The 12,588-nt window shown below is 36.2% G+C and overlaps 1 protein-coding gene across 1 annotated transcript in view; it reads right to left on the bottom strand.

Moving 5' to 3' along the window:
* Window positions 1–3,155: 3,155 nt before the first annotated feature.
* slc8a4b (solute carrier family 8 member 4b) overlaps window positions 3,156–12,588 on the bottom strand; it is a 39,225-nt gene continuing 29,792 nt past the window's right edge. The window contains exons 5-9 of the mRNA XM_079475701.1: window positions 9,580–9,686; window positions 6,514–6,635; window positions 6,335–6,434; window positions 5,948–6,220; window positions 3,156–4,473 (exon numbers count right to left, since the gene is read on the bottom strand). Of these exons, the coding sequence (XP_079331827.1) occupies window positions 4,094–4,473; window positions 5,948–6,220; window positions 6,335–6,434; window positions 6,514–6,635; window positions 9,580–9,686 (982 nt within the window). The 3' untranslated portion in view covers window positions 3,156–4,093. The remainder of the gene's footprint in view (window positions 4,474–5,947; window positions 6,221–6,334; window positions 6,435–6,513; window positions 6,636–9,579; window positions 9,687–12,588) is intronic.

The following is a 12,588-nucleotide window of genomic DNA, read 5'->3' as shown; positions in this document are numbered from 1 at the left end:
TCGGTGCCTGACTGTCACGCCAGACATCCATCAACTCAGTGTGCAGAAAAGTATATACACATCACATATCTCTTGCTTTCTCAAAACGCCTCTTCCTTCCAGATCTTTGCTTGTTCCATTGAACCTCTTTGAGGTCCTGTGGAATTATCTCGTAAGAAATTAGACAGTACTGCTAATGACAGTAAGATAAATTGTCAACTCAAAACTCTTAAAGATATGTTTGTTAGGTCTCCGTTTAATCTGTAAATATATTGCACAATAAAGACTGTTATCCTTGTCAAACTGGAACATGAACATGATCATATCCTATATTTATTCTGCTGGGACACCAGTGTTAAACTGAGGACTGACTTTATACACCCCCTAAACATATTGTTGATTAAAATACATTACTACATGGCAGGTTTAATATATAGTTATTGAATACTGTTCTTTGACCAATTGTGGTTGTGTGACTTCTGGGTCATCTGTACAGTATAAAGCTTTTTGTTCGCAGACACGAACAAACAAATTAATCACAAAACTGGGAAAGTGGCCAGACTGTGGACAAAACTACAACAATTGTATGCATCTAAGAATTATATAAAATGCAATTGAACCAGGTATAAATTTATGTTAACACACAACCTCCTGTATTTCAATGCCAATGCCAATAACAATAACACTCAAACCATACTTTCCATCTGTTGAAATATCACTATGGTGGTGAACAGAAACAATTTATTACATTGACATGTTATTCATTAATGAAATGTAAAATATATATATATATAATAAAAAAATAGCTGTTTTTGAAATGTAGTCATGTTGCTACTTCTGGGACATATTCAATTCATACTCAACCATAATATGTCAAATAATTGATCTCATTTTGTGTCGGTAACACAATTATGAAGCAAAAACCTGCATGTTGACCTTACAGCAACACAGGAAATCTCTTCTTCAGAATAAAGGCTGGATTCATTTTTCCAGATTTTTAAAAGGTACATCTAAATATCTTAACTAATGTGTCTGGGGACAGTTAGTATGATGGGTAGGGAGTAATAATGAAACGTCATTTTAATAAAACAGAGAGTAAATCAAATGAAACGAAACATTCTAATGATAATCTCGGATTATTTTCAAAATACAAATACTGCTATCTGAAAAACTACTGACAGGTCAATTCGACTTTTTGCCCATGTCTCAGAACATGTCTTGATGTGCCACGAATAACCTTTACACTTAATTTGAGATCATCTATACTTGTGATTGTCTCAATAGGCTCTCTCTTTCTCTCTCTCTCTCTCTCTCTCTCTCTCTCTCTCTCTCTCTCTCTCTCTCGGCTTAATCCAATTACGATAGCTGCTTCTCAGCATGACATTCGGGATTGCACTTCAATTCAATGTGCTCCAAGCGTAACCTGGCACAGAGAGAAAAAAACAGTGACCCTGTAAACCGATTAAATGCACTCTCTCCATCTTGCACCCATGTTTCGTCTAGTATGAACTAGTATTTGTGTCCTAATGACATCACGCTGTCACGATGCTACAATATAACTTCGATAAAACCAGTAAATGCACATGATCATTATATGGAAACTCTTCACAATAATGTTAAATAAGCGTTTATGTGTTAAGTAAAACTGTATAACTTGCAGTAAGTTCAGAGGTTTAAGTTGGTATGAGATGGTTTGTTGTGTGCTATTTAATATCTGTAAATAGACTTGGGTTGAGTGGGTGTAACACATAAGGCGACTCCCACATGCACACACACTCGTCATCCGGTCCAGACAAGACAATGACTCTTCGGGTGGATCGCCTAGCAACAAGATAATACTAAAAATACTCTGGGTGCAATCTTTTCACTCCAAACACTTGACAGAGCGCAGAAGATACTTCAAAGAGCTAAAAATCAACACAACTGCTAAATCTGACTCAATCTGTGTTTTTCATTCAGTCATTTCTCTCCACACACTGCAGTCACGTAACTACAAACACTGACAACAGATAACAACTGACACTTCATTACTGTGAATCACTGCTTGACACACAGAAATCATAACTCGACAACAAATTAAGTCAATTAAGTACTTTTGTGTGTTAGGCTATATTTATTAGAATTGCACAGATACAAAATGTAACCACCGAGTGATGTCTGCAAAACAAAGATTCTGAAGATTAAGCTGAATTTACTGGATGGTATAACACGGCTCGTTGGAATGCTTGCTTCTGATTGGCCGGTTGAGACATTTGCAGGTTCCTTAATCCCGGATAACAAGCTTTCAAAATGATTTTTGTCAGAATTGTTTGACAAATTGAATATAAATATATCTTTTTAATAACACATATGACATTATATTTACAAATGATTAAACCAAATTGCCTGTTGGTGACAATTGAACATCGTTCCTTACCCTTAAACTGCAAGTAAACAGCTTTTCCTTGCGGAAAGTGTGCATTTGGTAAAAAAATTCTAAATTCACATTTCACGTCCAGTTTTTTTCTACATGTGGCAAGAAGCCGTGTAATAAGCAGGATAATGCACAAGCAGCCGGCTGATATTGCGAAATAACCCCCTTCAGTGTGATACTTCGCGTTGGACCCTGATCACACTGTCGGGGCTTAGTCCTGTACATTATCCCTTACATATAATTACTATTAATATTGACCATCAAATTGGTGATGTTTTTTAACATTTTCAATATACAGAGAACAAATTCATTGCATTTTCCTGTCCTCTTTTGATTGACAGGATATATTGGCCCTGATCTTTGTCTGTTTTTAAACTATTACGTCTAAAAATACTCTTATTGACCGATACGAATTATTGCCTGATATATCTTGCATCCCTAATATTTATATTTACATATAAGATAATATATAATTTTTTGATTACACTGCATTTATTATAGTTTTTTTCCACAGATGTACAATGTACAGTTTAAGCTCTTGATGCTGTATTATCACAAGAAGTGCTTTTTAATGATGATCTACTATGCAACAGTATAAGGAACTGCAAGTTCTATTAACTACCAACCGTTTACTGTTTACAGTCTTCATAATTTCCCAGTTAATGCCCAGCCTAGATAATTGAAAAATGAGGAGCAAGAGTTTACAATCCCTTTGTCTCATGATCTACTGTGACTGTAACATAAAATACAGATACAGACAGTTCTATTATAACATTAGTCAAGTTGTTTATTCTCACATGAGTGGTCCCCACACACACACACATTATATACGCATTTACAATGTATACATTTATGAATGATATTCAGCACCATCACTTTGTTTCATTCATTATTATTCCAAGTGTTCCTCTGTTTTCCCCATCACTCCAGTTCATGTGTATGTTCAATTCCTTTTTGTTATTTGACATCCTGTTGACGTCAACAATACGTCATTACATATCAGTTACGAGTTCTTCGACATGCTTCAGTCAACAGTCATGTTTATTTATGTCGTGAAACATGCTTTTACTTCCTCCACGAGCACTAGTAAATCCATCTTGATGCTACACCTGGCTCTTAAGAATATAGTTCCAGTTAGGTCATTCAGTTCATTTAAACATCTTTTTCAATATTATGATTACAGTTACATGAGAGTAATACCAACACACAGTAACAAAAAAAATCTTAAAAAAGTAAACCTCTTCATTCAATAACGAAGGCTCGGGATCGGCTCAAACGGAAATATGAAAAAGACAGGAGTCATTGGTTACTGGTAGATTTAAGACAGCACTGAGAGACGAGTACGAGTGTAAGGCAAGGAAACAGGGAACGACGGGTACAATTCTGCATTCAAACTAATCTAAAGATGCACTCGGTGATGTTTGCTTTGTATTGCATTGCATTGGCTGATCTGGCAGCTGTCTGGAGACACATAGTCTCATCTGAGTACGAGATCATTTTGACATATTGTTTTATTATTCTGGGGTAAATCTTCAATGTAAGCTTTACTGAGTGCACTTTCAAAAATGAAAACTTACAAAAATCGGACTTATTAAAAGGGTACCGATAAATATCTAATAAATACTAGTATTTCTCTCATTTACTGGCCACGTTCAGAGAAACTTCGAGAAGCTTTGATATGCTGATGCCACTCTTTTTTTCTCAGAATCCAGGAATGTGGCAGTATGCTTCCAGTGAGGCCAACAAGATGTAGATCAGCCATAAGGAAAGAAACAGTAAGGATGTCAATATCTTGCAAGTCCGTGGACCACCGAGTTCTCCTCCTGCCACTGAGGGGCGCCGGCGATACAGCAACACACAGACACACACCACAGACAAGGCCGTGTAGAGTGTGACCGAGAAAGCCAGAGAGCCTGGATTCACAAGAAACGGTTTGCCCTTTGTGCGCCAGTATACGGCAGCTATGGTCCACGCCACGCCAATGCCCAGGAAAACATTCACAGCGTTGCTCCCAGTCACGTTGCCAATGGAGGCGTCTGCATATTGATCTTGGATGGCAGCGACCTTACTGGCAAAAGTGTCTGTACAGAGGAGAGAGACCGAGAAAAAAGAGAGAGGATGTTTATTACCGAGCATTTGTGGAAGGAAAAATGTGCATATAATGTAGCCATGAATGAAGAGTCAATGAGTGATTTTAATTTCCAATATTGAGGTTGCCAGGTTTATTACTTGTAGTCACATTATGTTTAAGTGGTTGCCAGGGTAATTCTATGTGGTTGCTAGGTTGTTCTGGGTAGGTGAATCAACATTTTAAGAGAGACCGAAATAAATACATTTAAAATATTTTTAAACTGTTGTAAAGTATCACAAAGGGGGTCATGAAAAGGACAAATGCAAGACGAAACTAAGAGGAAATGAGAGAAAGAAAAAAAGAGGTAGAGAGAAAAGGGTGCACTTGACCCTCAGGACCCTTAAAGTTACATTAAAGGACAAATTTGGGCACTTTGAGATCCCTATGAAATTTTTAAAGAATATTCTTTAATTTATGATTTTATAAATTAAATATTAAATAAATGTAAAAACACTTAAGTTCTGCTTTATTTTGTGATTTGATTGTTCAGTTTTTTACATTATTTGCCTTTAAAATGACTCAAATGTGGCATTCATTTTAATGTAAAATAAGAACGAAAAAAAGATTTAAACTTAAAATGTTCCATAAACACAGTGAAAATCTCACCTTTTTGTGACATCTTAAGGACATCTGAATGCTTGTAACCATAGTAGGAAAAACTACAATGCCAGTAAAAAGAGTTTGCTTTCCTGCATTCTTCAAAATATCTTCTTTTGTGATCAACCGAAAAAGAAATGTATAAAGCAATGGTAGTCAATGGTGGCCAAGAACTGTTTGGTAACAAGGTTTCTTACAAATATATTTCTCTGTGTTCATCAGACCAAAGAAATATATACAGATTTGAAACAACTCCATGGGAATAAATTATGTCTTTTGGGTGAACTGTTCCTTTAAGGCTTGCTGAGTTGCTATTGTGTAATTGCTGAAGTGAAAGACAGCAGAGCACCAAAAACACTCAAAACACCTTTGAATCTGCATAGCAACCGCCTGGCAACCCTCCAACGTGGAGACAACCATAAAATCTTTAATAAATTTATTCAAAACGGCACCTTTTTAAGTTTATCTGCGAGCCTTTCAAAATGGCTTCAAGGGCAGGCAAAGATCAAGGGAGAAGAGAAACTTATGTCCTCAAGAGCCAAGAGGAGTTCAATTTTTACAGAAATTAGAAAATCATCATACAAAATGAACCAAACCAGCTCACAACAATGACATACAATCCCATGAAGCACTGTGATTAATAACAATAAAATGACAAAAAAACGATTGATTTCAAGCCGTCTGATTAATTTGATGGATTAAAAAAAACTCATAGATCTGTAAATAAACATAAGTTACTGTTGAAAATCAATCACTCTTGCACTTTATTTTGGTATTATTTAAAATATGTTCACAAGTAATTGCATTTGATCACATTTATCACCAACCTGGAACAGAGGTCCCGAGAGCAACAAACACCACAGCAGTGACCGAATCTTTCAGGCCAACGGTGCAGCCGAAGTGTGAAGCGAGATCACCCGTGATTGCTGTCAACACGCCAATCAGACAGATGGACACAATGAAGCACGCCCATCCGTTCCAGTACTCCGTGGGTGGCACAAATGCAAAGAGAACCTTCCAGAAGACCGTGAGAAAATGCATGATGTAGTCAAAGCAGGATGGAAGACGCTCTTCACCGCTCTCTTCCTCATCGTCGTCCCCTAATGAGTCATAGTGAAGCAGACGTGACTTGAAATAAAAACATGCTTGAACGATTCTAGTGTAGATCTAACATTGCACGGGGTGTAAGGATGAACAAGCAGGAAGTTGCATACCTGCGCTTACAGTAACAGCACTAACAAACTGCTCTCGCCAGCTACTGCTGCCCACAACCAGAGCCAGGTTAGTCTTCTTAATGAGCTTATCCACTGTATTCTACAACACACACCAAACCAAATAAAGCGTTTTGTTTTCATTCTGATCCCTTATTTTATCTTACATTTATCTGTTTTACCTTAAACTCATAGGACTCTTCAATTACCACCTCCAACCTGGTATGTTCTCCTAGACTGGGACATCCCATCTTTGCCACTTCCTCCTCCGCCCCTATATCTGGCTTATTCTCATTCGAGTCTCCTAAAGTACACAAACATAAACCAAAAGAGAAACACGTTATCGAAAAATGGACAATATTGGAATAATATTATTGCTTAAGGTACATCTAGGGGGCCACATTGGACCACTTTCTCATTTATTAAGGTATTTACTTATTAATTAAGTCATACACTTAAAATTATACTTAAAATAACTCCATATATAAAGTATATTGATTATAACAAGAATTTGGAGAGATGTTATCCAAATTGAATATATATATTTCTGCACTAGAATTGTGTCACTTGCTGTCCATTTTGATAATTATGAATAATGACAAGAGATGTTTTCGCTACTCGTGAGGCGTAAAAAAAGGAGTGAAATTGCCTATTAATCTTCATTTTCAGCAATATTCAATATTTATGATATTCTGTAATTGTGTATCTTCATCACAGTTTCAATAATATCTAATATGTACATACGTAATACATCACCCAGCCTTATTATGAAGATGGTCAGAGTGAATAAGAAACGGTGAAACTGCAACAATGACTAAAGGCAACGAGCGAAATTGCTTGATGGAGAGATACGCTTTCCTCAACTTCATACTTTATTCCATAAATCTTATGAATGTGATTATGATAATTGAATTGTGAAGTAAGGCATTTGAGATTCCAGTCTTTGCTGGAAAAGGCTGCATAAATAACATAGGGAATAGTGATAGCCTCCAGTCACACTGCTAACTTGAGCTGACACAGAGACGGGCGATTCTTTCTGGAGGTAATGTATTTCACAGTCTGCAGGTATTTGTGAATAATGCTTTACTGTAAAATTATAGAGCCACGGAAAAATGTAAGAGACCTTTTCAAAATTATTTTCATTTTTCTGTTGATTTATTCTGTAAACTACCAGCAATATTTTGCCTGAATTGCAAATAAAATATTGTTTCTATTTGCATTTATTTGCAAAAAAATGACAGAAAAGGGGCTCTGTACTTTTTCAGACCTCAAAAACTACAACGTTTATATTCACTTTTAAGCACTACAACAGTAATATTATTACATGTATTTAGTTAAAATGTATATATATAATTTATATACAAAAAATTATTATGTGATAACCTCAATTTTTCTCACAGTTTTGTCTTGTCATGCTGTCAGTCTTTCACGTTGCTTTTGGATGACTTGGTCACTACTGAGGTTTGATATAAAGAACATTTTATAGATTTATCAAATTAAAATTTTTATTTAAAAAGCCAGAGGATGTTAACCAATCAGGACGGACAGAGATAATATATTTTCCTTCTAATAAAATCGAGTCTTTAAGCTTAAAAGAACATTACATATTTACTCAGGCTTTAAAGACGCAGCGAAATTCAAATGACAATTCTTATTTGTTAAATTGTTGGTTCTTTAGAAATGTTGGCCCATATTGCATTTACATTTATTCATTTGACAGACACTTGAAAACATTACCCACACCATTACACCACCACCAGCCTGCACAGTGGTAATAAGGCATGATGGATCCATGTTCTCATTCTGTTTACGCCAAATTCTGACTCTACCATCTGAATGTCTCAACAGAAATCGAGACTCATCAGACCAGACAACATTTTTCCAGTCTTCAACTGTCCAATTTTGGTGAGCTCATGCAAATTGTAGCCTCTTTTTTTCTATTCTCCTCTGACCTCTAGCATCAACCAGCCAGTCTGGCACCAACAACAATGCCACGCTCGAATTGCTTAAATCACCTTTCTTTCCCATTCTGACATTCAGTTTGGAGTTCAGGAGATTGTCTTGACCAGGACCACACCCCTAAATGCATTGAAGCAACTGCCATGTGATTGGTTGATTAGATAATTGCATTAATGAGAAATTGAACAGGTGTTCCTAATAATCCTTTAGGTGAGTGTATATATATAATATAATAAGGTTCCCTGTGGGCAGCACATGCACACGTGAGTTTGTTGACTAAGCAGAAACAGCTGTTACATCATGTCACTTCATAAACTGTGTGCATGGACGTTAATGTGTTTAATAACCAGCAAAAATAATTTTCTGTAGTCATATTTTCGGAAACACACTCGTAACCAGGCATTTTGCTTTGTGTAATCGGTGCAATCACTAAATTACACTAAATTATCCAACTCGCTGCGGGAATAGTGCCTAGCATAATAACTAAAGATACTGATAACATTTAACTACGTGTGTGAACTAAGGAATGAGCAACTTTTGACCATAAAACATTTATTTTGGTTTGGTATTCGTCCTTTATAACTATATGCTACATAACCTATTGAGACCCGGCATTATCTCTAGCCTACCATGCGGTTATAAATTGTGAACCAGTTACGGTAGTGCGCCAATAAACAACCTAAGCACAGCCTAATAACTAATTAGCTCATATAATACTTTATATGAAAAAGGTCCCCATCCGTTTTGCAACCCGTTGCCTCTTGCAGTTCGTGCAACAAAGTGTAAATCCGTCAGATATCGACTCGTGTTCGGGTTCATGTCCGATCACTCTCTCTCTTTCCCTTTGTGTATTTTTTGCTGGCTCTGCCATGGTGATGGTTTGTAGACTTGCGTTGAACTAGATCGTTTCATTGTTAGCTAACTTCACCCAGGCTACGAGTAAAACGTGACGTATGCCGTAAAGCAGGTGATGGGCGGGGCTTATGTACCTACCCGCACACCAAAGTTACAAGTGAATTCAGTTGATAGAGGGCTGCTTAGGTAGCAAAAACTCCCAAGTGTTGCTTTAAATAAAAGCTTCTCCTAAATGACTAAATGTAAATGCAAGTGTTATGCTTTTTTATGCTTCGATGTGTTATTTTTGAAGTTTTAGATGCAACATAAATATCGCAATGCTTGTCTGTAAAGCTGCTTGTAATTAAAGGGAATCTCGAAAACATCTACAGTACAGTATATAATACACATATATGCACAAGTATTCACACAGACATATTCACAAGTCACTTTACCATGTTTTTGTCCAATCTCAAGTAACACCGGCTCTCCTAACTCAATGCTGAAGGTCTTGTTCTTTTCATACTCTTCATCATCTATAATCTTCACCTTGATTATCTTCCTGTAGACAGATAAGCAGTGAAAGAAGTTCAGATATAGTTTATAAACACCATGTTATACAATTCATTTGATCTGTGAATCCATTTCATACTATAAACCCATTTAACAAACTCATTAACACATGAGAATATGTCATTCTGTAACACACTTGCATAATCTCGGTTTTACACACAGTGACTGTGAATACCGAATATCTTTGTTTAATTGACATAACTGACATAATAACACACCCAATGCATCCTAAATTCATACATTATTAATGACGATATGTGGTGCCAATGTAAACAATGCTATTGAGCGGAAGCTGTAAGTACAGGATTTAGTGAAATTGCTTTTAAATTAAAAAACAAAGTGGGAACATCTATCATCACTGAGAAAGATGTACAGCAGTGGTCATTCAGTACCCATGGTTCAGAGGTGAGGTTCACATAAGGGACAGGGTGGAGCTTGTACACCCAGATTTAGAGATGCTCTAACCAATCATCATTGTAAAATGTTTAATAAACATTTTATAAAATTGCAATTACATAATTACTTTACAGTACAAATACATTACATTTTGAGAATTTAGTTTCAGATATGAAAATTTGGTAACACCTTAAAATAGGTTTCCAGTCTGCAGCTTTAGTTAACATGACCTGACAATGAGCAATAATACATCAACAGCATTTTTGAATCTTAGCTAATGTTCACTTCAACAATTACATGTTTTAAATCAAACTGTGTATGTCTTTTAAAAAGGACTTCATTTCATGTTTTAAGATAATCCCTGTCCGGTACACCATCCCTTTATATTCTATTTTTGGGTTAAATTCAGTAAATGACATAAATAAATTGCTGCACAGAATAGAAGTCCAGGTAATTTGATCAAAACCTACTAGAAGATTTCTGGCCCTTACCAATAGCATATATATATTTAACCAGTGATTCTTAAACTTCGTTGTAAGGCGCCCTTTGTTAATAGTCCATTGCCCCCCCAAATAAAAATGTTTAATCTTAAATTTATCATTTTAATTAAGACAGAAACATATTCAGGAACATCAATTCTTTCGTTTGGTGGTCTTGTTTTTTATGTTTGGTTGCATAAAATATATGATATATTTTCATATTATATAAAATGCCACAAAATCTGTCGTCCCCCTGGATCCATTTTGGGGTCCCCAGTATGAGAACTACTGTATTAAACTATATGGTACGAAAAAACACAGAAGGGAAAATATAGAGTCGGTGATGCACAAAAACACTGTATCTGTATATTTATATCAGTGGTCACAGACTTATAATTCACTTTTATTACGGCTGTAATTCCTCACAGTGTCACTTCTGCTGACTTCATTAACCAGAGAAATGTATTCATCTTTGTTCAATTAAAACTGACAGATACTTTAAATTAAAGCAGGATTAATCAATAGCCCCTCATCATATTTTATATTAGAAACACACCGTGAAAGAGACAGAGCAAGAGAAAGACACAAAAATGAGCAAATACATTTAAAAAAAACTTCTGGTGATGTTGAGATTTACAAAAAGACACACGCTAAGTCCTCTGTGAGAACAAGCAAACATTCACACTTCCATTCCTTTATAAATCCTAAATCTTAAGTGCCTTTCACAGTTAATCTTCCTTCTTTCCCTTCAGCTCCTCGGAGTGGTTTTCCTCTCCTCGTGTTTCTCTCCATCCTTTACTGTACCTCGGGTTATTCATGAGTTGAAATCTGAAATCCTCCAGAGAAAACACACGTTTTCCTGCCCTCTGGCTTTGAAAAGCTCTCCACTTGCTCTTCCTCTCGCCATCATTCTCTCTCTACATCTTTCTGTCACCCTTTCATACCGCTAGTAAATTTTCCATGCCCTCCATTTCATTCCATTTCTTTGCTGTGCTCTTACTAGATTTTTTTGTGTGTTCTTGAAATGAATCCAGACGTTCAATTATGATCTTGTCAGCTATGTGTTTTATTGCTTTTGCCTGACTCACACGCACGCACGCACACACACACACACACACACACACAGGAAAAGGAAAGCTGAAGAGAATGTAGTAAAGGAAGGACACAGAAAATAAGAGAATTGGGAAATGCTCTCACTTTTGTTTATGTGCATTATGTTGCGTTATTAGAAAATTATGCAAATTATGTAATGCTACAAACAGACACAAAACAACCTGTGCTGAGTGCCAATAAAAACTCTTTCGACCAATGGAACCGAATGGTCTTATTAAAAATGCAGATCCACATGCCCTGACGTGTTCTGTTATAATTCTTTCTCCATCATTTGATGGATAACTGCTGCCATGATCAATAGAAAACATGCACGTCACCTCAAATTATAAATTAAAGAAGCAACGTGTAGATTTTAGCTGCATCTAGCGGTGAGGTTGCAAATTGCAACCAATAGTTCACTCTAACTCTCCCCACTCCCTTTTGAAGCGCTTTGATGGCTGACACAGAACTAAGATGTCTTCCGCTGTGTGTGTAGATAGAAATAGCTCATTCTAAGGTAATAAAACATAACGCTTCATTATTTAAGGTCTTTATACACCTCTGAAGACATAGTTATGTATATTATATTGCATTTCTGTCAATAGATCCTGCCACTTTAAAGCCCCCCTAATCCAGACAATTCACTTTTAAATGTTGTTTTAACATATCTGTGTCTCAGGAGTGTGCGAGTGTGTGTAATCCACGCTGTGGATTAGTTTTATTTCTCATCTGAATGTGCAGAAGACATCAGATGAAGTAACTTTACACCGGGATGCTTCCCAAACGAATGTTAGTAAAATGCTGGATTCATAACGGGTTGTGTTTTCAGTTTTTAAACATATGATGAGTTTGTCCGGTGTATTAAACAATGTGCTTTTAATGTTATTAAAGATGAGACCGTGTTTCTCATTCGCTTAATGACCA

The sequence above is a fragment of the Barbatula barbatula genome (assembly GCF_947034865.1).
Source record: "Barbatula barbatula genome assembly, chromosome: 1".
NCBI lineage: Eukaryota > Metazoa > Chordata > Actinopteri > Cypriniformes > Nemacheilidae > Barbatula > Barbatula barbatula.
This window is presented reverse-complemented; position numbering and strand designations above follow the sequence as displayed.